The sequence below is a fragment of the Homalodisca vitripennis genome, chromosome 1 (assembly GCF_021130785.1).
Source record: "Homalodisca vitripennis isolate AUS2020 chromosome 1, UT_GWSS_2.1, whole genome shotgun sequence".
Lineage (NCBI taxonomy): Eukaryota > Metazoa > Arthropoda > Insecta > Hemiptera > Cicadellidae > Homalodisca > Homalodisca vitripennis.
The window spans coordinates 149,803,025-149,830,731 of NC_060207.1; the positions used below are offsets into that span (position 1 = coordinate 149,803,025).

At 33.9% G+C, this 27,707-nt stretch overlaps 1 protein-coding gene across 4 annotated transcripts in view; it reads left to right on the top strand.

Moving 5' to 3' along the window:
- LOC124373818 (papilin) overlaps positions 1-27,707 on the top strand; it is a 195,166-nt gene that overhangs the window by 110,721 nt on the left and 56,738 nt on the right. For all 4 annotated transcript variants that reach the window (XM_046832168.1, XM_046832153.1, XM_046832155.1 and 1 more), the window contains exons 5-14: positions 1,221-1,303; positions 7,693-7,843; positions 8,259-8,382; positions 11,035-11,115; positions 18,195-18,367; positions 19,153-19,288; positions 19,952-20,145; positions 23,162-23,311; positions 25,359-25,538; positions 25,763-25,936. In XM_046832168.1, the coding sequence (XP_046688124.1) occupies positions 1,221-1,303; positions 7,693-7,843; positions 8,259-8,382; positions 11,035-11,115; positions 18,195-18,367; positions 19,153-19,288; positions 19,952-20,145; positions 23,162-23,311; positions 25,359-25,538; positions 25,763-25,936 (1,446 nt within the window). The remainder of the gene's footprint in view (positions 1-1,220; positions 1,304-7,692; positions 7,844-8,258; positions 8,383-11,034; positions 11,116-18,194; positions 18,368-19,152; positions 19,289-19,951; positions 20,146-23,161; positions 23,312-25,358; positions 25,539-25,762; positions 25,937-27,707) is intronic.

A 27,707-nucleotide genomic window follows, 5' to 3' on the forward strand; every position in this document is an offset into this window, starting at 1 on the left:
TAAAATTAACAACTAGATACTAAAGAATTTTATTACTTTACAAGGTGATAAAAATGATTGTGTTTTAGTATGAGTACATATTTTACTGTATAAATAAAAAAACAGTAAAAAAAACAGTGAGTAAAACAGTGTAGTTTTACTTGTTTTTACAAGTTAGCACTACATTCTCAAACTATGAATGGGACGTAAACAATAAAAGTCATGTTTGAAAAATATAGAGGATAAATGAACATTTATTATGAATAAGTATTTTTATTGTATAAATTATTGTTTTTACAAGTTAGCTCTGCATTCTAAAACCATAAAAATTATATTGGCTAGCACCTGCCATATGTTGGCCGCAAAGTTAAAACTGTAATGTACTGCTAGTTACATTTTTTCATGCAGGCTCTTTTAAATGTACGCTCTTATGTTACTAAGTTTTTAGCTAGTCAGTATCAAAATACAACTTTTATTATTATACTAGAGTGAGAATATATATGAATTTTTACATCAAATGAGTCAAACAAAAAGGTACTGCTAAAGCAAATTTACATTAGCTGATGGTTTGTGTGATGCTTAAATTTATCGTGTAATATTATAACTGCAATCACACTCACTTATTTTATTTACTTTGAACAAGTAAATTCCTGGTTTGTCTTGGTAAAATTAATAGTGTCAATTTCAATAATTGGGCATTGTAATCTAAAAAAGATTTGCAATTTTATAAAAGCATAATCCAGTGCATGTTCTATAATTTATTTGTTATCATATCTTCTGTGTTTATAACCATGTATTGTATAATAACCAGTCTTTAATTAGGCAATACAAGACTTGGAGACAACAGCTGAACCGATTTTAATAGTTTTGGTATCATATTCCACACCTCATTTACACACACATACACATGTGCGCACATACACACGCTCACACGCGCACTCATGTGCATCGAAACTGTCCAAATTTTGAATTTAAATAATCTAGTTAGTATTAAGATGTGTAATTTCTTGTATAACATGAGAAATGTCTTTGATGATTTTGATCCTCAAGAACTTAGTTTTGATAAACAGAAACTAATACCACTTCAAACTTGAATACCTTTCGATTTAATCAGAGTTAAAAATTATATTATTACCTCAAATAACAATGCTATTTAGATTCACAATTGTACAGCTAGAAAACATATGATAGATATAAATGATTTTGTTATGTTGGTTTAATTTAAGTTTACTGTATGTAAGGATTGTCCTGAGGATTCTGTTGACTTCCGGACAGAACAATGTTCAAGTTTCAACAATGTTCCTTTCGACGATGTGTTTTACACGTAAGTACTTGATTCTTAAAACATGTTTTACATGTTGAATACTCTATTTGTAGTTCAGAATAAATTTTATTCTTTGTTCAACAAAATCTCCTAGCTCACAGCTCCTTTTTATGTTGAGGATACAACAGCTCAGGGAGCTAAATCTGGAGAACAAGAAAACATTTTATAATGCTCAGGGCCCGATTAAGGTTTTTGGCGCCCGTAGGCTATCTTGTACTTCGCGCCCCCCCCCCCCCAACGGTTTCCGGCCGGCTTCCCTCTGTCAATTTTCAATAATAAAAAGTGTTCTGCTGTATAGCGGCCATATTATATTTTTGTAATAAAATTTCAACTTACTTAAATTTAAAGACCATTACAGAGAGAGACCATTTAGAGTATTAAACTTTAGGAAAAGAACAACATTCAGCAACTAACTATAAACTTTAATTATTGTTCAAAGGTCTAATGATACATGTATGTATAAACTGCTATGTAATATGTTCAAATTCAACGGTTAAAAGAACTATGCTGTTTGCTGTCATTTCCTGAAAACACACAAACAAACGAACAAAAACAGCAAAATTATAGAAAGTGCAAACTTGCAAAGGGAAAGGATGCTTACTGCTGAGCATTTATTTGTATCTTTAAAATGGAATATGGTCTATTGTTGTAGACTTGTAGGTAACATTCTTTAAAGAGAATCAAGGGTTCTTATTTACCACTGGTTTTGTTGGACATACAAAAATGTGTCCTAGCTACAGCCAAAACCTTACATGAGTTTTTAATTCTTATACATTTTTTGTAGATTACTATCATTAAATAGTCACAAAATTCAAAGTTCAGCACTTTGTAATGTTACTTTCAAAAAATCTGTAGGCTTATTTTTTTCAAAATAAATTAAAATGCATACTGTAATTTTAAGGCTGTTAAAATTATGTGAATTTTATCTCTTACTTCAGTATAAATGCTGCCATAATAATGGAGATTTTATTGTTGTCCATTTTAATAAGAAAGCTTAGTAGCTACGTATAGCCTGTTTAATTAGCGTTTTAACTGTAAATCACTGAAAAGGATTTATAATAAATCAATGAACATGGTCAAATTGGTCATCAACTTTCTCTGGTTTATTCAAGTACATTATGTTACATAGAAATGACATTAGACTTTGGTATACAACTTGGTGACTTGAACATTTAATCACAATAACAAACAATGAGCTAGAACTATAAAATTATTAGGCCTACTGTTAACAAAAGAACTTTTTATTTTCTCATGACGATATATTCCCTGATTAAACAAAGTCTTTCTTCCGTGCTTTTGATGAGGCAAACGCATCGATCAAGTCATCAAACGGAACGAGCTGTACATAGTCACTTTCTATAAATAAGAGAGCGAGTGCCTGGAGTTTTTCTTGCCGTAGAGTCGACCTCAAATAATTCTTGACTCGAGTAAGAGCAGAAAAGGATCTTTCTCCGCTGCAATTAGACACCGCCATGCTCAAGAAGATCCGCAATGCCACTTCCACGTTCGGAAAAAGAGATTCAAGTTTTAGGGTTTTTACATGTTTCAATAGCCTGTAGGCTTTAGTCCCGGTCGGTTTGACTTTCTTCTTTTCCTCCATTCTGTCTGACAGTACATTTTCCTCTTCATAGAATGTATTATCATCTTTTAAAAATTTTTGAAGATACAAACACTCATCTGGAAATGAATCATCTAGGTCTGTTGAATATTCATTCATTAGCTTTGTTGCCTTTTCCTTCAAGATTGAACTCTCAATTTTATTCAAATTCCATAAAAAGTTGAAGGAGTCTCGTAGTGTGACATAAATTGATTTTCTCCTTGTTAGTTGCCCTAGGAGTGTATCAATTGCTTTGTAGTAACAATTTATCAGGAATGATTTCCGCCCATCAAACTCAGTGTGCCCCTCTTTGCTTTCTCCAAAAGGGATTTTTGGTTTCTTTTTCCTTGTATTGTCTTGTTTGTACTCTTGAGAATTGCACATAAGCTTTGCCTCACTTTCAAAGTTAGAAAATTGTTCCTCATTTCTTAATGAACTTAGAAAAGACTCTAGGAGCTCGTACGAAAGTGCTGTCTGATCTAAGTCTCCATCTTCAGATTGAAGTCGTACACTGATGTCATGAAACTTCATGAGTACTTTATTCCAAAAACAAATCATCATGGTCATTTCCAAAGACTGGAGCTTCTCTATCAGTTGTTTGGCTTCAAGTCGTACGTCTTTTTTATTTTCTTCGTTTGAAGTGATGTCTTGTAACGCTGCGATTATTTGTTTATATGACTTGTGCATGGCTTTACTGGCATCTGCTCTTGCACTCCAGCGAGTTTTCGAAAGGGTCTTGACTGTCAAACATTCTTTGTCATATTGCGACAAGAGAATTTCCCATCTGTGTGTAGATGAATGGAAAAAGTTGTACATTTGCTGTGCCAGGGCAAAATATTCAACAGAACTACTACTACTTTCTGTAGCGGTCGAACCTACTAGCTGTAACGAATGAGCTGCGCAAGGAACGTAGTGAGCAAGAGGATTTTGCTCTTTGATTCGATTTTGAAGCCCCTTGTAACACCCAGACATGTTACTTGCATTGTCGTAACTCTGACCTCTACAGTCACTGATATTTAAGTTCAAACTTTCAAGAGTATTTATCACAGCCTTCTCCATATCTTCCCCTTTATGGCCACAATTTGGGATGAACGTTATGAACCGCTCATTAGGTGACCCGTCAGGTGCTACAAAACGAATGACAAAAGTCAATTGATCCACATTGGAAACATCTGGAGTAGAGTCGACAATAATCGAAAAATACTTAGAATTCTTGATATCTGACGCGATTTTGGATTTAACATTGTCAGCTAACAGAGTAATAAACTCGTTAACGATCGTGGAAGATAAGTATGAGGGCACTCCTTTACCTTTATTTCCGAAACGAGCAACATGGTCAGCCATGAAAGGATCAAACTTGCACAAAAGCTCGATACAGCCAAGGAAATTACCATTACTGGTTGACCCCAAAATTTCATTTTCACCATAAAACGGAAGCCCTCGAGAAGTTAAATACTTAACTACTTCAACAACTCTTGACAATACATCTCTCTAATACTTCACTTCTACTTGATGCTGCTCAAGTAGTTTTGCATCAATTCTCTGAGGTGCATTCATCCGGGTCAAATATTTGTTCACACATTCTCTGTGCTCTAGACTATTATCATGTTCTTGAATTTTGTGTGAATTTTTCCAATCATTAAAGCCGCATGTACAGTTCGAGGACTTTAGCTGTGCGCGTGACCTTGAGTGTGTGGTGATAGGCGGGAGGGGTGGCGCGGTAGCTTTATTCGCTGCGTCCCGAAAACATTTCCTGTGACTCATGGGTAAACCCCTCCTTTCAGGAATCGTATTGACCCAAATAACTCATCACACTCACTACAATCAGTCTGTTTTGTGACATTGTGGTGGAATTAAAAAACAAGAGAATACCAAATAATAGCAATAATAGGACTTATCCTTGTTTTTCAGTTGTTATAGTACTGTTTAACTTGTTTTTAAAAATAATGTATTTGTCAATACTAATCTGCAAATCGAAATCGTGAGTTTAAAGTCGTTAAAGAGATTGTTACCCTTCATCTCAGCGGCTAGCACGTAAACGCAACCCACCACACAGACAGCGTTTATTTGTTGAAAGGGTAGTATTAGGACCCTACGAGCACAGCTAAATTCCTCCAACTGTAGCTAAGGCAGTCGTCCCCCCATAGAGCTTACAAGGAGCACAGTATACATAGCCAGTTGATTTGGAATAAACTAAATGAGTTCTTTTTACAATCTCTCCATTTACAAGTTTTTTGAAAAAACAAGCTTTGTTCAAATAACGGTTTTGGTCAGAATACTGCCGCTTTGATTGGGAAAAATCCCCACTGTCATTTTGATTGATGCTGTGCACTGCAAAGTATTCACGCAATGCCTCATTTACCAGCCATAAAGCGGGATCATAAATATTTCCTGAATCGGTTACCTCTTTATTTGCTGGTACACAATCTTGCAACTGATGTCCCAAATCTGCTATTTGCTCGGTTGATGGTGGTGAAGGGACGTGTACAGGTGCAATTTCCGTTGTGGTGTCTGAGACATCGGTAGCAGTGGCACTGGCAGGCTGTTGAATCACTTCCACTTCCACTATAACACCGCTGTCCTCACTCACAACGTTTCGTTCAGTTCCCGTGACGACCGGCAATGTCTCAGCAGAACAGCTGGGAGTTTCGGGTTTATTGAAAAAATCGTCTAGTCTATGAATTTTATTTAGAAGAGCACTTTCCCGTTCGTTACGCTCCCGGGCCCGTTTACGGTATTCGGAACCACTTGGTTTTTTACTCATAATGTAGCCTACATATGTAAAACAAGCAAACCACTGCTTCTTCTAATATTTCAGTATCAAACACTCTACTCGACTTACGAATAAATGTCAGTGTTTATAATAACGAGCAATGACACCAATTAATCACAACGAAAGTCCAAATAATTCATAGGCCATAGGCCTAAAACAAACAGTGCAGACGAGGAGACGACTGACTGCAGCTGCAGCTACACTCTGTCTCTCTCTATCTGTCAGAGAGCGTCAGTGTTGCAAACGGCGAAGGGCGGCGGCCGGCGGCGCCCCTCGCGCGAAGCAAAATTTCCCTTTTAGTTTCCCTACCGTTACGATAATTACTATGCGTTGTCACTAATCGCTATTAATTAATTTCTTTTTCTACTTAATAGTTATTTTTAAGTAAATGGAGTAAATCTAAGGTCTAGGTGGATGTGTAAATAATGTAAAAAAATGTATAGTGAAGTTTTAGACCATACCATTTTATTTACTACATATAAAAAGCACTTCATCTTGAACTCCGAAGCGCCCCCCTAAAATCGTCACCGGTCTCGCGCCCTAGGCTGCAGCCTACTTAGCCTACTGGTTAATCGGGCCCTGATAATGCTGGAAACTGTCTCTTTAAATTTTACTACCAGATTAATGAACTGATCTCTTTTTGTAATACAATACAAATTTTTGTGGCCTAGCCATAGTTTTTTTACTGCTACCCTTTTTATTTATAACCAAACCTACAATATATTTATAATTATTTTCCCCTTTTTCAAATAGAACATACTTCTTGAACACTCAAAAAATATAGACACCCCATATATTTTGTAAATAAAGACACAGTTTTGATCAATAACATTGGAGTATATTTTGGAAGACTTTTTAGGACGGTTGGTTGTTTTGGAAATTACCCAACTTGCATGATTTAAAGGTGTGCTAAACACAAAATAAATAATAGTCAAACATGGATTTAAGGTATGGCAGTAACTAAAAAATAACCTCAATAAGCTCATTTGAAATAGCCAGTGCTCAGTTATGAAAATAACCAATGCACTCATATCTCTAACTTTCTACCAAATTTTCAAACCATCTCTCTTAGAGTTAAGACATGATTAGAATAATTGTTTTATTTTAGAGAACATTGGATATTGGAAGAAAAACTATTTTGCTGGGGCACAGTATTGTAGTGTATAAAAGGCTAGAATATTTCTCACCGTGTGTTGCATAACAGACTTCACTAAGGTTGTATACAAAATGTATAGTTTATAAGTCATTTCATTCTCGAGATGGCAGGCAATCTTACAATAAAGAAATGTTTACATCCCCCGCAGACTAAACAGAAATTGTGTGTCAGCCTACTAAGTGATAGGCTTTAATTACACTCAACCAAATCCATATTTCGACATGTACCATTATAGAACTCATTCTTGTCTATGTAGAAATGAAGTTTTAGCAAACTTAGAGGTCTTCAGATAAACTCTTTTAATATATCTTGCCACATGACACAGTCACATTTTGTTCATTAAGTTAGATTTCATAACAGAATGTTTAAATAACAGTTCCGGTGCGCTAGAGTACTACAATGCAAGAGTGTGCTAAAATGAAATCCTGTCACCAACTTTTAACATTGACTTTCCAACTTTCCACTCCATACTTTTCTTTTCACTAAATGAATAAAAGTCACATGTTGAAATCTTATTCAATTGGAATCAGTTTGTTTATACATTTATTTATCCTACAATTTTCTTGTTGCTATCATGGTTACGTGTAAAACTAGTGTAAAAATATTCTCTAACGCTCAGCCAAATCCAATAGAGTGACATGCACCATTATCAAACTCAGTGTTGCTTATATAGACACAAATCTACATACACAATTTAAAGTCTATAGGTCAGTTCGTTTTCAAGATATTGTGAAGACAGGCAGACAGAAATGGATTGTTTTAGCCCCTTGAGAGATAGGCTTCACTAAAGCTCATTTAATTATAAAAATAAAGCTTATAATATTATATTATAATGCTCTAAAACTGTAAATATGTCTGAACAGATGGGTACCTTACACAAAAGCCCCGAACAAATGCGAGCTTAATTGTATGCCCCGAGGTGAACGTTTCTACTACAGACACAAGAACAAGGTGGCTGATGGGACTCGCTGTGATGAGGAGAAACTGGACGTCTGTGTTGATGGAAAATGTTTGGTCAGTCTCAACCTTATTCATAGTTCTTATAATTCTTACTAAGGGGGTAGTTTGCAAGGTCCTTTGAATCGAGGAAATGTTCAATGAAAGATATTTTGTAGTAAAGAGGGTATGATCTATAATATTGGTATCTATACATAAAATATACAGTTATGGTTAAAAGTAACCAAATATTTTTTTCCCACTGGAAGTAAAATTTTTAACTGTGCAAGAGAAGCTAAAAACTGTCTCTGGATTTACAAACCAGGTGCTGACCCAGGGTGGGATTTTGTTACGCAATTAAAGAATGTTACGCAATTAAACGTTATATAAAATTCGATTTTAACTAAACAAATCAACTAAGTTTTCATTTTCTGTTACATGTCTAAAGTTCAGTTACCGTGGAATGTCTTATTTAAATGTGTAATACTTGCAGCCTGTGGGGTGTGACCATATGCTGGGGTCCTCAGCAAGGGAAGACCAGTGTCGAGAATGTGGAGGAGATGGGAGCAGTTGTAACACAGTCCAGGGTATCCTAGAGAACGATGATTTACAAGTTGGTAAGAGCAGTTATTCACACATAAGACAAAGTGGAAATTTTACTTACATTGTTTGCTACAGACTTTAAACTTTTCTTCCCATATAAACAGCCTTTTTTAAAAGGGCTGTAAAAATACAGTTTTTATGTCATTGTCTTTTAATTCATTAGCCATTTGGTGGAAAGAATAGCTTTCCTTGACAAATTGTTCTTAGATATATGCTTTTCAACTGAAAACACAAACTTATTAAAAAACCATTTCTTAAAAATTGCAGAATTCATTCAAGTTTTTTGGATAGTTTATTTACCAAACTAGCAACACATGATTTTTCTGTTTGTTAGAGGCTTTATACTTTTTGATATTCTAGTGAATGTTAGTCTAAGCTTATAACTGCCAGTTACATGGCTACAGGCTAACACAGTAACCCATTCCTTGCTCTTGTAGCCTTGGGCTAAAGTTTCTTTTTTCTAAGCAAGCGTTTTCGTGAGCAGCATTTTTAGTTCAGCAGTCTCATCACAGTTGTTGTATAACTGGTCACTGGAAATTCCTTCTCCACCAAGAAGTTTAAAATGAAAGCGTCTTTGTGGCTGACAAGGTCCCTCCACTTATTGAGAGGTGGTGAAAACCATACTATATCGCTTTTTCCATCGGTCAAGAAAACCATTACTAGCTGTAAATTCACCACCTTCTTCAATTTCCAGTTTAAATTTTAAAACTTTGTCTTGAAGCATGGAACCATTAACGCAATGTTAAAGCCATAAAAATAATGCTTCTTACTTCGGCATGTTTTACTTTTTGCATTGTTTATCTTACAACACACTCAGGAACACCACTTTTCAATTTGTTCACAGGTTTTTCTCCAATCTGAATCCATACTTATTCCACCTCCTAATTTTAATACAATTATTTTTGCCGATTCCCCAGCATCAATGTGCTTTATGGCATAAAACTTATTTTTCCTTGACATATATACATACAACTTTTCACGTTTTTCACTCATCTTATTTCAACAGGACACTCAAATAAAGCAACTTAACTACTGCAGGCCGCCATGCACAACAGGTAAAGGTCGATGCACTACCCCTCCACAACTGCATGGAAATTTCCACTATCACATACACAATCGAAACTATTGTAATAAGCAGTGAGCACCCGAAAATATGAAATGCTTTAAATTTGTGTTATGCCGACTATTCACGTTAAAACCTCTATCTTTCTAAAAGCATTTTTTATTTGATAATTGGTCTGGTCTTTATGGAGTTCAGATTAGTGTGACCGAAATTTCTCAGAGAGCACTGTATAGATGTGGGTGTGTGTGAGTGTGTTTAGGCCATGTATGGTTATTATATAGGTTATGTATGGGCTTATGCAATATAATATAAGATTGTAAACATGATAACTGTCAAAACGGTTTAAATACTCAGGCTTAACTGGGTACAAAAGCAGTACTTGTATATAGCTTGGATGTGTTTGTTGCCAGTCTTAACGAATGAAAAATTTCAAGATTGTGATTGTTCCCATTTGAGCAAAAATTATAAAAAAGCTAATTCCCAACATAGACCTATACCAATATAGTTTTTACATATTATGTAATTATAAACAACTTTTATTCTTTCACTTTTTCTACAATTCAAGGTGGTGCTTATTCAAAATTAGGAAAAGAATGGTTTTATGTATACAAATATATATATATATATATATATATATATATATATATATATATATATATATATATATATATATATATTATGCATTATAGCTCAAAGCAAAAAATTGTTTTAGAATTCTCAGGTCATTTAGAGTAATGTTTTTTTTTATATTACATATGGTTTTGAAATAACAGACATACAGTTTTAACTAGTATACAACATTATGGGAATAATAATGAACACAATAACTAATGTAGTTCTTAATAGATACTGACGAAACTTCATGCGAAGGCAGTATTTATATATAGTTGGGATGAGTTTGTTATCCAGTCTTTATCAATAAAACGTTTCAAGATAGCTGTCATTTGCATTTGGGAACAATTTTTATCTCGAGTAATTCACAACATTAATCTAAATCATTAAGTTGTATGTATGTTTTACTATATATTATTTCTATTTTATATTTTTATAAAATGTTTTACAATTGCTTAGTTATGCTTGTTTGTCGTTTTTGGCTATCTTGATTCAGACATGACAGTCTGCAGCAACTCCATAACTCTAGGACTTAGATTTTTACAATAGAATCTGTTTAACTTAATTGATAGTTTCACGGAAGTAATACTCTAGTTTCATAATTTTGTATGATGTTTTAATTAATATTTTCTTATAAGTAGCTTATTTCTCATGAATAAGTAGTTGGTTCAGAATTTCCATCTGCCAAAAATGTATAATATAGTGTGTTTGGCATAAAAAAAATACCAGAATACTAAAACAACTCATTCGTTGTTTTTCGTTCATTTTCTATGTAAATCTAGAAAATGAAAAGTACGAGTTCATGGTTCTTTAATGCAATTAAAACTATTATTTTTGTTTCATTAAAATGTTGACTGTGGTAGACACCATAGTGCAAAGACCAACCATAGTGGGGGGAGGTTACCACTGCAAATTTTCTGTACCTCCAAGTTAAGGTAGGGTACAAGTAGGACCCATATTAATAGAAATTCAAAATCTGATTTGTTTTCAGGATACAATGACCTGATGCTTATTCCTGCTGGGGCGACCAACATCAGAATACAAGAAATCAAACCTTCCAATAACTATTTAGGTAAGAGAATCTGTTTTATTAAGAAATTAACCTTGGTATTGGTATGAGTCTACTGCAAGAGTGTATAATATGTAAAGGAAACATATTTATTGAGCATGTGAAACCAAATAGAACGTATTATCTTACTATTTTTGTATATCAGAGATAGGAATATTGTAATGTATTGAATTACAATAATAATTATTATACATATTATAAATTGTTACTTGGCAATTTAAAGCCACAGCCAAAGACCAACTGTATGATCGTATGATGCTGTGACGTCATATGGGGTGATCAGTTTGAATAAATGCCATTGGCTGTTCTCATCACGCCACCAGATCATACCACCACTACCACTTCCAGTGTCCTGCCCTTGTCTCTCTCTCAGTTACCCTCCAACCTTAACCGAGCACAGTCGATGATGTAAACTAATTCAGTCTTTTATTCCGATTCCCCGTAACACGTACACAACAATTGGCGACGAGGTATTAATGCGATCCCGCGAGTGCAATGCAACCTGTTCGATTGTGCGTAAATAATTTCTCCGAAAATTATAGTGGGAGGAAGTGTGTCTGTAGTTTGGCGTCACGTGGACTCAAAATCGGTACATTTTGATGTTGGAAGAAGACAAGGTCGTAAATTAGAACATTTCGTCTTTATTTAGTGAAACAGTAAAAATTGGCGGGAATTATTGGCGGAATCGGTGACTTCGACAACAGTGCAGAAACTTGGAATTCGTATGTTGAACGATTTGAATTATTCGTTGACTGTAACAGTATTAGTGACGACAAAAAGGTTAGTACGTTACTAACAGTCGTGGGTGTGAAAACGTACAGTTTGTTACAAGATTTATGTACGCCGGAAAAACCTTCAGTGAAAAAGTTCGATGAATTAGTGAAGTTAATTCAGGACCATTTGTACCCGAAGCCATCATTCATAGCTGAAAGGTACAAGTTCAGCAAAAGGAATCAGCAGGAAGGAGAATCAGTCGTAAGAGTACATCGCCAGCCTCAAGAAGTTGTCTGCATACTGCGAGTTTTGGCGCATCCCTCAACGACTATCTCAGAGACAGACTGGTGAGCAGGCATCAGGAGTGAGTCGACCAAGCAGAGGCTGTTGGGAGAGACCACCCTAACCTTCGACCAGGCTGTGAAAATCGTCTGCTCAGTGGAAGCGGCGGAGAAGAATGCGGCGGCATTGACAGTGAACGGGCGGCAGCTGGGTCCAGCGGATGGCAGCGCATCACCACCCACATGTGAGAGTCGGTGGCAGCGCGAGCTACAACGCAAGGCACGAAGTCAAGGTGCAGTTGCACGTGCTGTGGGCAGTGTGGTCACTATAGGAAGCAGTGCAAATTGTTTGGTGTTGTGTGTCACAAATGTGGTAAAAGAAATCACATATCTAAGGTATGTCGATCTACTGAAATTAGTAAGTTACCAGACAATCAGCTTTCGAAAGTTAAGAAAGGTATATCTTATCAGTCTAATTTTCAAAACAAGAAAAACAAAGATTATAAGAAACATAACTTTGTAAATGATAGTTCAGAAACTGTCAGATTCAAATAATTCTAAGAATTATGTTCAGAGTGATGAAAATCTTGAGAGTTATGTCGAGGACATACAGAATTTATTTAAAGTAAATGAAAATCACGGTGAAAGAATTAGAGTTGACCCAATTTAAGATTAAAATCCTAGTGCAGGTCGAGAAACCATATTTGAAGTTGATACTGGAGCTAGTGTCACAGTGTGTAGTGAGGATTTTTATGAAAATAATTTTAGTTCTTGTAAATTGTTAGAAAACGACCTAACTTTGAGTTCGTACACTAATGAACCTATTATACCTGTGGGCAAAGTTAATGTTGATGTTTGCTATGAGAAAAATACATAAATGCTTAGATTTGTATGTGATTAGAGGAGGTTCACATCCTTTAATGGGTCGTGATTGGCTTAAAGTACTGGGAGTTGGACATTTCGTTTAAAAATAACTTGTGTGTTATAAACAGACCTATAGATAAAACAAGGCTAATTTCGAGACAATGACGTCCGAGCTAACTAATCAATTTCCAGAAGTGTTCACTGAGAAAACTAGGTCAGTATACAGGCGAACCAGTAAAAACTAAATCTAAAAGAAAATGCTAGACCTAGGTATTTTAAGCCAAGACCGATACCATTCTCATTGAAAAGTAAGGTAGAAAAAGAACTACAACGCTTAGTTGACGAACAAGTGTTAATTCCAGTAAGCAGCTCGGAATGGGGAACGCCCCATTGTACCAGTATTAAAAAAGAACGGTGAAATTAGGCTATGTGGAGACTTTAAAGTTACTCTAAATCAGTATCTAGAAGTAGACAAGTACCCTATACCTAGAATAGAAGATTTATTTGCAAATTTACAGCATGGAGAACGTTTCTCTAAAATAGATCTTAGTCAAGCCTATATGCAATTAAAGTTAGACAGTGAGTCACAAAAATTATGTACAATTAGCACGCATAAGGGTCTTTTCTCATATTGTAGAATGCCTTATGGAATCTCATCAGCCCCAGGCATATTTCAAAGAGTTATTGAACAATCTTTGCATAATTTAGAAGGCATATCAGTGTTCATGGATGATATTCTTATCACCGCACCTAATAACGAAACTCATGTAAGTAGGTTGCAAGAGGTTTGTAAACGCGTGAGTGAAAAAGGATTTACCGTAAAGAAAAGATAAATGTACGTTCTTTGTAGACAAAATCGAGTATCTTGGTTTTAGTATCGATAAAGATGGACTGCATACCTCTGAATCTAAAATTAAAGCTATAAATCAAGCACCTGTACCTAAATCTGTCACTCAAGTCAAAGCTTTTATTGGCTTGGTAAATTATTATGGAAAGTTTATCAAAAATTTGTCAACAATCTTGAGGTCCGGTTGTACAACTTGTTAAAAAAGGACGTGCCATTTTGATTTTGATGAAAAATGTCTCAAATCATTTAGCCATGTCAAGGATGTTTTGACTAAAAGCACCAGTTTTGGCGCATTATGATTCAAAGTTGCCTGTAAAACTAGCAGTAGACGCAAGCTCGACAGGGCTGGGCTGCGTACTTAGTATCATAACCCCTGAAGGCGTTGAGAAACCTATTGCATACCACTCTCGTACTTTATCACCAGCAGAATGTCAATATTCACAAATAGATAAGGAAGCTTCAGCAGTAGTATATGGAGTAAGGAAATTTCATCAATATTTGTATGGCCGAAAAATTCACATTGTGTACTGATCACAAACCTTTAATTAGCATATTTGGACCGAAAAAGGGTTTACCTGTTTTCGCAGCAAAGCCGATTACAAAGATACGCATTATTTTTAAGTGGATACAATTTTGATGTACAGTATGTAAGGTCAGAAAAGCATGGTAACGCAGACGCATTATCACGCTTACCATTAAGCACTAAACACGTTGTAAATAATAACAATGAACCAAGGTGGAAAGGTACCTATTTACACTGTATCGCTGAAAGTTCAGTACCTTTAACTTTTGAAGATGTAAAAGCTGAAACCCAAAATGATCCTATTATAAAAACAAATACATAACTATGTGATGTACGGATGGCCAAATTTTTTGTCAGGAGAGAATAGGGAATTGTTACCTTATTTCCAAAGGAAGGACGAGCTAACAGTTGAGCATGGCATTGTTATGTGGGGATATAAAATTGTTGTTCCTAACAAGTTGCGTAGCTACGTATTAAATGAGTTACACGCGAGTCACTTGGGAATTGTAAAAATGAAGTCAGTAGCGAGATCCTATATTTGGTGGCCAAATATAGATGAAAACATTGAAAGCCTAGCGAAACAATTGCTTTTCCTGTCTTATGGAACGTTCTAGTCCTAGTAAGGAGTAATCTACATGTGTTTGGCACTATCCATCTATGCCATGGGAATAGATTGCATATTGATTACTTGGGTCCTTTCAAAGATAAGACCTACTTGGTAGTAATTGATGCTTACACTAAGTGGTTGGAAGTATTTTGAAGTAGGCTCTACTTCAGCTAAGCTAGCTATAGAAAAGTTAAGAGAACTATTTTCTAGATTTGGATTACCTGTCACTATCCATAGTGATAATGAACCACCATTTACCTCAGTTGATGAATTTAAAAATTTCATGCAACTTAATGGTATCAAGACATACATTTTCACCAGCTTATCATCCTCAGTCTAATGGTCAGGCTGAGAACTCAGTTAAGTATGCTAAACGTAAAATAAGATTGGCTTTTCAAGAAAATATTGATACTAAAGTAGCCTTGAATAGGATGTTATTTGATTACAGAAACTCCGTTCATAGCACTACTAACGAGACACCTGCCAAATTAATGTTCAATAGACCACTAAGATGCAGGCTAGATTTACTCAGACCTAATATAGCCAGAACTGTGCAATTAAAACAGGACAAACAAAAAGAATATTTTGGCGGTAGAAAAACGAGAATTCTATTTCCTAATCAATCTGTATTAGTGAGAGATTATCGCTCTAAAGACAAATGGATAGAGGGCATTGTAATAAAACAGTTAAATAATGTAATGTATTCTGTTATGACAAAAAACTGGTCTAATTTGGAGTAGGACATATTGATCAGCTGATAGGACTACACAGTAGTATTGTTGACAGTGACAGTCAAATTCCACCATCTCAGGACCGTTACAGTTGCGGAGCGTGAGACAGGCGCTCAGTGTCCGCCAACTCCAAGCCCAGTCAGAATTAGTAACACTGACCTCACTAGATCAGCTGGTCTCTCCCCCTCCTCACCGCATCATTACCTCTCCATGTCACATCACTACCCCTCATTCTAGACCACGTCTTTCTCTACCCTCAGCTGTTCCTTCTCCTGTCAACTAGAACAGCTGATCATACAAACAGATACCCAACTCGTATTAGGAAAAAACCTGTAGAGAAATTAAACTTGTAAATAACTTACAGTACTAAGGATGACATTTACTAATGATATGTGTTAATTTATATTTAAATGTGTTTATTATATATTTATTATTACACTTGTATTGTTTAATTTATCTATGACTTGTGTGAATTCAATTTATTTTGAAATTTGGAAGGGAGGAAATGTAATGTATTGAATTACAATAATAATTATAATAATATAATTATTATACATATTATAAATTGTTACTGGCAAGTTTAAAGCCACAGCCAAAGACCAACTGTATGATCGTATGATGCTGTGACGTCATATGGGGTGATCAGTTTGAATAAATGCCATTGGCTGTTCTCATCACGCCACCAGATCATACCACACTACCACTTCCAGTGTCCTGCCCTTGTCTCTCTCTCAGTTACCCTCCAACCTTAACCGAGCACAGTCGATGATGTAAACTAATTCAGTCTTTTATTCCGATTCCCCGTAACACGTACACAACAAATATAAAAAGAACACAGTTTCAGAAACAAATATTATCAATACCTTATGTATAATTTTATATTATAAACTAATTTAAAGTTGTAAAGTAAATCTAAGAAGAGAAAGATATCCACATGATTTTGTTTTCTAGGGTAAGCATCACTAAGTAGAGCATCTCTATCATCATTGAAATCTAGATTATGATTCCATGGAGTTTTCCACACTGACATTCTCATATATCCTTTTAACTTTGATGAAAATGAAAAATTACTTTATTAAGAGTTAACATTAAGACTGTAAAGTTATTTCTAATGCTTAACTTTAAAAAAATCAAAGTAACACATTTACATTAATAACAACTTAAACATAATTCCATTTCTTTAAAATTAAAATACCATATGGTAAACTTATATGCATTACATGCATATGGGTAAATTATGTAGTACAATTGTATAGCCGGAGGGATATAGAAATGTATTAGTCTCTCAAAGAAAATTTTAAAGCGATAGTTTTTTAATGATTTTTTTAGCTTAATTAGAACCAACATTTTAAAATTTAAAGATATATATTTAGGTTACACTGTCCTCATAAATACCTAAATAGGTATTCCACAATCTCACTTTTTCATTGTAAAATCTCATGCTGAAAGCTACCACCATATTTCTCATCATCATGTGCAAAGTTGTAAAATAAGATATAAAATCACCAACCCACCACTCTACCTTTGCAATGTCATATGCCACCTGACATAGGAGGTCTGTTCCCAAAATAATGCGACTTTGTAATGTCCGCGGGTTAGGTATATTTGTTATTTTATCTTTTTTGTAGCGTTATGTTGGTACAAATGTCTCTGACATATGTCAATGAGTTCGGCCATTTTGAATGTTCAGTTAATTGTTGATAGCTGATTTGGCTCGTCTTCGATTTGTGTCTATTTTAAAAAGTGGATAAAAAAATCTGTATCAAATTTTGTGTTGAAAACGAAATTTGCAGAGACGGATTCCGAATATTGACTGTGGCTTATGGAGAAGTTACGTTGGACCAAAGCAACGTTTATCGGTGGTACAAAACGTTCTCAGAGGGCCGTGTTAATGAGCTGTTGGACTCTGTCCGTGATACCCATATTTGCTCCAGAGGGTCATAACCAGTGACGAATCATGGGTTTATGGTTATGACATAGAAACCAAAGCTGAATCATCCCAATGGAAGCTGCATGAATCAAGACCAAAATAGCCCATCAAGTTCGATCAAATGTGAATATTTTGCATACAGTTTTTTTTTTTTTAATTGATTAGGCATGGTACATCATGAGTTCTTGCCAGTGTAGAAGTAAATAAGGAATATTATCTGCAAGCTATGCACAATTTGCCAATCCGCCAGAAAATCCTGGAATTGTAGAAGAACAAAAATTGGCATTTACACCACAATAACACTCCTGCTCACAAATCATTACTTGTGCATGCTTTTTTGGCCAAAACAAACACATTAATGATACTGCAGTCATAAATACTTTGCTGATTATTTCCTTTTATCTGGACCTATTTGTCTAAACCCTTTAAAGTAATAATCTGTTATTACTCGGTATATGATTTTGTATCAGTCAGTGGGTGTTTGTACATATTTGAGTGTAGCACATTAATTATAATTTCCTATCAGGTATTCACATGTGTCAATAATTTTAATAGACTCTAAACTTTAAAACTGTATTGTTCTAGCTATCCGTAACGTGACAGGACACTACTACCTCAACGGAAACTGGAGGATAGACTTCCCTCGTAGCATAAGGGCATGTGGTACAATATTTCATTACGAGCGCAAGCCACACGGCTTCTTTGCTCCAGAAATGATCTCAGCTCTTGGCCCTACATTGGAGCCTATATACATTGTCGTAAGTAACATTGTTGGTTACATAATTGATAAAAAGGAATTACTTGTTTTGTATGTTATAGAATATACAGACTCCAAATAAATGCATCTTGATAGACAAAATGTAGTTGGACATTTTCAGAGACAGTATCTTTAGTAGTTAAATATCATGAGCACACTTTACTGTATTTTCTAACTTGGATTGAGAAAAATTGGTGACATTACATTCTCTATTTCATAAAAATAGTTTTTTTTTTTATCTTGTGTCCATCCTCAAGGGTTACTGACCTGAACATAACAGTTACAAGAGTTATGTGTTACCTTACCAAACAGAATAAGGAGGAGAATCAGTACAGTACATCACTAACTCAAATCCAAAATCTGATGCCTTAGACCATGATGGCACCAACTCTCCACTTAAAGAGAAAATTACAATAAGAACTGAAAATGGTTGAAACGTTCTTAATTTTTTCAGCCCATTTAGCTTTAGGAATCCTTCTGCAACAGTTATGTAAAATATGTAAATTGCTGTTCCACTGTAAAATCAGTGTGTTTAAGAAAAAACTAAGTTCAGTAATCTTTCATATCTTAGGACAGTAAACTTCATAACACGTTAAAACTTTTTCTTTCACATAGTAATAATGACAATGACATTCCTTGCATTCTAGAGAGATTTTCTTTCACCTCTATTTAGATATTACCAGTTTTAAAGTTCATCCTAAATATGGGACTAAAGTGTATAAACCTCTAAAAAGTTCAGATAATGATGTAATAGTTGTGTTCAATCCTCTGATGTTCTGTTGTCAGTTGCTCTACCAAGAGAAAAACCCCGGTGTGGAATACGAGTACAGTATCCCCAAGGGTGCAGTCCAGGACACGGACCCTGAGGGTTACAGTTGGGTCTACAATGAGTTTGGCCCCTGCAGTGCTACATGTGGTGGAGGTCAGTGTAATGAAGTTAAATGAACATTGTATAAGTGCATCATTCCCAAAACAGTTGAATATTGTTTAAAGTAATCCACCTGTCAAAATGTTACCCATATGAGTTTCAAATAGTTGTAACCATAATGTGTCACTTTGAAGACACTCCATATACACTCACACATTTGTTTTAGGAAATACTTTTTAGCACACATTGATGTATGGTAGTAATGTAATTTTTTAAAATATAATAAATTTAATTTGTTATTTGCTATATATTAGTAGTAGCATCGTAATGAGATTTAGGCATAATACATTTTTGTTGTGTCTTTTCTCTGATAAATAAGTTAATAAGTATTAATCTTTTGTGGTCCCAATTTAATGTTTATGTAGTTTATTTGTAGTTCAGTATAATAAGTTATACTAATTTGCTAAGGCACTAAACAATTTTTTAAACACAACACTGTCATAATCTTCATCATTAAAGTAATTAAAAAAAACATAAACTTGATTGACTGTAGTATTTTGGGTTTAGAAGAGGGATACAGTACTATACTGGTAATTTTACAATTACATGCTTATACAAAAATTAAAATGATAGCTAGTCAGGCAGTAATATTACAACATAGCCACTAACCTTACTATATAGTCAAGTAGTCAAGGTACTGACAGAAGATTGTTGCAGGAGTACAGTCACGTAACGTGTGGTGTGCCAAGCGGCGAGACTCGTCAGAGGTTTCCCGTGACTTGTGTAATGAGGCTCTAGAGCCCCCTTCATCCGAGGAGTGTGCACCTGAACCTTGTGCCCCACAATGGACCGTTGGACAGTGGAGCCCTTGCAGTGAATCTTGTGGAACTGGTGGCATGCAAACTAGACAGGTGTCACAATCATTTACTTTAACACTCAATTTTTTCTGCTGAAATATATACAGGTTAGCTGAAGGAAAACTTTTTTTCCTGCAGTAAGCAGCACCAATGGTAGAAACACAAATCTATCTACTACTTCTTTCTGTTACTGTTGGATGTGAAACTGCAAATCAATAAATGTGACAGAGGCTTATTCACTGGAATTTTAAATCTATTCATTAGATTAATATTGCTTATTTCTGTGTCAAGGTCATAAAGAAAGTACCAGCTCATCAATTTCACACTTTTCTCAGAAAAGTTATCATTTTCATCAGCTCTGTTAATATTATCTCTGGGCATGTTTACATTCACTTATATTTGTTAAGGGGATAACATTTCATATGTTACTATTACCAAAAAAGTCACTGTTCAAATCATTATGAAGAATCTGTGAACACAAATTCTCCCATTGGAAGTTACAAGTTAATCCATAAAATTAGAGCTGAGAGGCAATAGTAATTTATTTGACTCCCTATAAGCTTGGTTTCTCAAACACAATCTACACTGTCATATAGTGAAAGGACACCTCCCTCAAAGCCATCTTAGTGAAACCTTTATAACAATGCTTATATCAGTCAGTAACCTCTGTTTATGTCAAGTAACCATCTCTAGCATCTCAAGGGTTTAAGATGGTGTATTCACAAGCAAAATTCAGAATTTAATGTTGTCATGATGCTCTAAAGACAATATTTCAGAATTTTATAAATAACGCACCCTTTAGTGTTAAGTGACCACCAGCTTTCATTGGCAGTAATGGAAAAGTAGCAGGAAAAGTGACATACAGCTTGGTGCTTTCATTAGTTGTGTTATTACCTGCAGGAAAAGGAATCATCTCTTCACTAAATACCTGCTTAATTGTAAATATTTCAGTTATTTTCGGTGTTTCTGTTTCTAAAATAATTTAAAACCAATATCTTATTCTCATTGACTTATAAGATTTTTGTCTACATTTTTAAACAATCTGTTTTAGATACAACATATGTGTGTGCATTTTGATTGCTTTTCTGGATAACATATGCATTAACATAATAAAAAACAATTTTTTAAAGAAATTTTTTTAACTATAAGGCGCTGTTACTGTTATTGCTATTTGAACAAATTCTTTTAATTTTTATCTTAACAAATATAATATAGCATGACTAGTTATATCTAATCTTAATATTTTTAGAAATGTCCATGTGAAAAATAATTATAGTTTCAAACACAAACATGAATTTAAAAAATACTATAAAGAGATATGTTTTGAAAGTGATTTTCTGATCAGTGTTTGAAAATAAAAACATAGCAGAAGAAATATAAAGTTGAAAACATAAAAATCATATCACATGATGGATGATTAAGTAAAATGTATTTACAAAAAGTACATACACTATTGGTTCATAAATAAAAGTCTTTCTCTCTCTTTGTTTCTTCATCACTCTTGTTATGTAAAAAAATGAAAGTCATTATGTCATAGCTAGTGAAGTAGTTTCACATTTAAAATAAAAAAGTGGAAGAATAGAAAAAAATAATCTTTAATTCTGAACACCAAGTACATTGAATGGTGTCAAGTGTTGAAATTATACAATTTTCATTATATTGGAAAGGTTGTTCATTATATTGTAATCTTGGTATCATCTTCAGTTAGATCTACCTTTCTTGATCTTCTCAATGAATCCTTTCACTGTTTTGTAGTAGTTCAAAAAATTCTTATAAGACTGTAGCAATTCTCTAATTTTAGTGTTTAGCTTGTAAATAGTGTTAGCTCTTAATTGGCTGATAGAAGAGAAGTCAAACACTTGAAAAGTGGCAATAAAGTTTAATGTTTTTTTCTGTCTTACAGAGGCTGTATTTAATCTTTCTCTTGTAAATACAAAACTTATTCAGCCCAATTAGACCCAAGGAGTAGACTCCAGATAAAACTATTTCTAGACTATAATGCTTTTCATTAAATTATATAATCAAAATTTGAAATAGTGACAGCTTGTTCATCCAAAGATCAAGGCCTGATTTTAGTACAATGTGATCAGAGAAGGCAAATTCCTAGAATAGAAGTAGTTAGTCAAGTAACTGGTCTGGGCTCATATTATTGGAAAGATTGCATTAAAACGTTATATGGATATGTGGATTTTGTCTTAACCCAGGATTGATAGTGAATATGTTTGGAACAAAGTAGGCAGAGCTCTATAGTAAAATACCCTTGACAACTCTATTCTGGGAGTGTTGTTAATGAAGTTTCCTTAGCAAACCTGTACATAGTCATTTTATGAGTTGATTAAAAAGGAAAGGCATGATTTGAAACTATTATAAAAAAAAGAGAACAAGATCTTAGAATAAAATATTAAATATAGAAGCATTAATTTTAAATTTTGGCATTAACAATTAAAAAATCTTTCACAACCATGTAGGAACAAATATCTGAAATTTTTTTATCTTAATGTAAATGAAAGAATGTAACTAACAAATGTTACCTGTTATATTTAAAGTGCTGAGTTTAGTCTGTTTATACCCATTATTATTAAATTATTTATAATATTGGTAACACCACTTGTACGATTCATAGCTCCATTAATGTAAACATTTTTCACCTCATTATAAATTTCAATCGGAACTTTTCCCTTCACAACGAGGTAGCGAATGACAGTGCAAATTTCACACTTGGTGGGAGATACGATCAACATTTTTCATGAGTTACTGCACAAGAGTTTTCAAGAGTTTTCAACACACTAATCTCGTATTGGTCTCATTTTGAAGGGGAGGGGTCAGGCTACGTGGCAGTGTTGCCAACATGTCGAAAAAGTATTCCCTACAGCTGTGAGAGTACCAGTACACTTACTTTCTGGATGTGCCTCGTATTTGGCATTGTGTTGTTTGTTCATCTCATTACAAGATCAAGCAAGTCATATATCAATTTATTAAATTTGATACTCTAGACAAGTGCCTTGTTCATTTATAGATAAAGTTGGGCTTAAATAGAAGTGATATCAAATAAACATGCCAATGTTTTCAGGTGATATGTGAGCAGATAATTAGTGGAGGACGAGGTTCACTGGTGAACTCATCTGTTTGTGAGGAGACCCTGGGGCCTGCTCCCCCTACCTCTCAGCCATGCCCCCCTGGCTCTCCCTGCCCCTCCTGGCACATCGGCCCCTGGAAACCTGTAAGTACCCCCTGTAAGTACTCTTCACATGTGACACCCTTCTACTGTAGAATGGTTCTTGGATTTTTGTCTAAGTTGATACATAAAAATAGCATTTAAATGTAATTAGTAACTAATTATATGCCAGATTAATATTTTATATTACTATTTATGTCATGGTTGATTAAATGATAGGTGAAAATCAAACTAAGCATAATTTAGTGATGATATTGACAAGTGGATAACTTAAAATCTCTAATACAATCATAGTAATTTATTAGTACATTATATATTTTACTGCAAAGTTATACTGAAATTCTTTCTATAAATATCAAAGTTTGACTACATAAATCCAAACTGTTTGCAATTGGTCTCCTTTACTGGCAAATAATTTGTAGCTATTTCGAAACTTTATGTACTACTGATAGTTCAGCAAATAAATAATTTATTATGTAACATTGCTTTCAGAAAACTTGAAGAAAACATTTCTAAAATAAAGTACTTATTTCAAAAGATGTATAAGGTTATTTTAAGAGATTTTTATTTCAACATTATATTATAAGGAATTTCAAAAAGGACATGAGAATATTGAAAATGTATATATTAATTGCAATTGCTGAATGTGCGCATTATCTAAAGTTTTTACCCATTCCACAGAATCAAACATTGTTTTACTCTCTCTGGAGAAACATTAAAACGATGAACAAACTTGAATACTCAATTCATAGAGTGGGTATTTCCGATACTTGGAGTGAGCATTGTTTTATTTTTATGTTATTTTCATGCTCCAGTTACATTGAAGTAGTTCATAACTATGTAGTAAAGTTGAAAGTGAGAAACTGTTCACGTCTATCTTGATTTTAATTAGAAAATGCTGTTTGGTACACCTCAAAGTAATTCAAATAATAAAAGCAAAATAATGCATTCAAAAATTATTTAACGACTACACAATAAACATAAAGTGAAACTAGTTTCATTAATATAAAGACAATAAGAAAAAAAATTAACCAGTAACATTTAACAACAACTAATAGAATAAGGAACCAAGTGAACTATACCAAAGGTATCATAGCAATAAATATGTACTATCAGAATAAATAAATCATAAATTATCATAACAATAAACATCAATATATTATCTCAATAAATAAATATTAATCAATAACAGAGTATAATAATTTTAACACAAGTAAATACAATATAATAAAACTGATAGATAAAATATATTATATAGGCCTACCATTAGGAATTTGGAGACTCTAAACGTTTAGATTAATTAAATTAGATTAATTAGATTAATTTAAAATAATCCAATGAATTGTTAAAAATAAATGATAATATCAGACTCAATATTGATTAATAAGTTGCAAGATTGTGACAGAGAGGTGAGATGTTTTTGTAATTATGCTGTGAATAGCTTATATTGGATATACTCAATATCCAAAATGACTATTTCCATGGGTACAAACATGTAAAGCTTAAACTTTAAGTGAATTTTAATACAAAAGACATTTTTATTACTTCCACAATATAATTTAATATCAAAAGCGCTTTTGCCAGTTATGGCAACATCAGTTAATTTAAACAGAAAATGTGTATAAAATAGAAAAAAACATATGATTAATATAATTTGGTTTAAATTGTCAGGGGCATTGTTCATTTGTCGACTAATAGTAATTTTGAAACAAAAACATCCAAGTGCACAAATAAAATCAGAGTTCTATTGAACACATATGTACCTTGAATGCTGTAAATGAATCATTCACAAGGTTGGGAGTAAGGGGCCACTCTTTTTCAATATACTATACTTTCTGATCAATTTTATAACTATTGTCAATTTTATATTTTCTTGTCAGAATGTATGCAATAATTTCTATATCACTTCTATTTTCATAAAACAAGTAATAATAATAAATAAAGCTTCAGTAATAACAATATTTATTGTAATATAATACATTTAAAGATACAACTTGTTTTTATGAATAAACATAATCTCTAAATTAAACAGTAAATCAAATTTCTCATGAGTGACATCTGAGTGTTTCTAATAATCACCCAATGACACTAGTGTGACCGGCTGTGTGGAAATGGTCATCAGAGACGAGATGTCATCTGTTTCCGCAAGATCGATGGTCGCATAGAGAAAATGTCAGACGAGGCTTGCCCCACAGAGAAACCACCTACTGAGATGGACTGCCAGCTGCGGCCCTGTGAGGGTGTAGATTGGGTCACCACTGAGTGGTCAGGGGTAAGAGATATGTTCTCATTGCTACAAATATAATATCTAATTACACAGTTTCCCAAATAAAGATAAAATTACTTTGCTATTTTATACGAATAATTAATAACGGTTTTGATATGGGTAACAATTTCTTAGTGACAAAAAAGGTCAAAAGTTATTAAAAAAAAATGCCTGTAACCTATGTAGGATATCAGCATAGTATCTGTGTATTAACTTAAGATTGTTTGAAGTGTGAGGACAAATGCGGACTGGCATATGAGACAAGACAAGTGATCTGTGCAACGGAAAAAGGAGAATTATACCCAGAAACCTTTTGCCAGAAGAGTAAAATCCCAGAACTCAAGAGAGAGTGTAATGCAACAGCCGCCTGCAAACATCAGTGGTTCGCCTCACAGTGGAGTGAAGTAAGTAATAATTAAGTTTGTATATATTTTTCTTACAATTTATATTTTAAGGGCTTGTAAATATAAATTTATATTACGTATATGTCTAAACGTTGTTATAAACCTCCTAATTTACAGAAATGATAACTCTTTAATTGTACATCAGTTGAACATACAATGTCTAGAAATGACTAATCCAAATTTATTACATAATCAAATATAAAAGGATTTCCAAATACTTTACATTTCAGATAAATTTCTGTTCATCTGCTTGTTAGTGTTTTACAATGCATGGCTTTCTCATTAACCAACTGAGATAATAATTGCAATTTAAGAGTTTTGTTAATTGTACTAATCTAAATCATAAATATAATATTTTTTAGAGATATAATATTTGGTTAAAAAAACATATATTAAAAAATGTGGAAAACTAAGCATGATATGAATTTAAATTTTGTAGTAAAATTTGTTCATTTTAATCTGCATTATAAATTAGTATTTAAGACAATCATTTAGGTATTCTATGAAACAACATATTGTTATTTTAATTCCACTTTTACAATCACTCTATTTTTATTCTTTGTATTTCAATAATTACATACTTTGAGATTATTTATACTATAAAAGAGGGATTAAATCTGTTTATTGTTTACACATCTGTTTATTGTTTACACATAGCATAAGTTAAGTAAAGGAATCAATGTAGAGATTCACAGAAATATGAAGCTGCTAAGAGAATGCGCATTCCACCACTCAGCTATTATTTGTTTCAACTGGTAATTCAGTGTGTAATTGAAATCAAAGTATTTTTGCTCAATCCCTGAAGCGTATGTACTGACAGATATCACAATTGGAAGATGTTACATTAATCATAAATATGTTCACTGAAAAAAATCATAATTCAAAGTTACTTGTGAACAATCCTTTTCAGCTTTATGTTTTTAAAAGACTGTTTTAGATTCAAAATCAAAATCAAAATGTCTTTATTACGTGAACATTAAGTACAGTAATTTGTCAAAATATAATACATAATGCAAAGTTAGATAATTACAGTTTAATAGTGTCATCATTGTGAGTTTAGGAGGTTTATGCTTCAATTTTTTTAAAATCACGTGGTTTTCCAGTGTTAGCAGATTCCAGGAACTCTTCAATGGTGTATACAGGTCTCTTCAGCAAAAAACTCTCGAAGTAGGTTCTTTAGTCCTGTTTCCTGTCAGGGCTGCGGAGGTAGTTTGGTAGAAGGTTTTTAAATTTCCGGCCAATGTATGAAGGTTTCTTCTCGTATAAAGCTGTTCTGTGTTGAGGTAGGGTGAGCCTTGAGGCATGGCGTGTGGGGTAATTATGGAGTCCATGTGAGTCTGCAGATGTAGTTTATCTACGTGCAAGATGGCTTCATAAATGTAAAGTGCAGGTACTGTAAGTATGCCTAGGGTCTGGTAGGCCTGTCGGCAAATTTGTAGTGGCTCAAGGTTTGCAAGGGTCCTGACTGCCTTCTTTTGGAGTACCAGAACTCTCTTGAGGTTTCCTTGGGAGGATTCCCCAGACTATAAGGCCATACCTAATGTGAGACTCTATTAGCGCATAGTAGGCTATTTTTGCCGCTTCCAGAGAGCCTACCCATTTAATACGTTTAACAACGTAGATGCCTGTACTAATTTTATTGCATATGTTGTTTACATGATCTGCCCATGTGAGTCTGCTATCGAGAGTTACTCCCAAAAAACTTGATCTGGTTTAGCCACTGATATATTGGGAATGCTTGCTGGTACCTCTTTCTTCCTGCTAAAGTGTA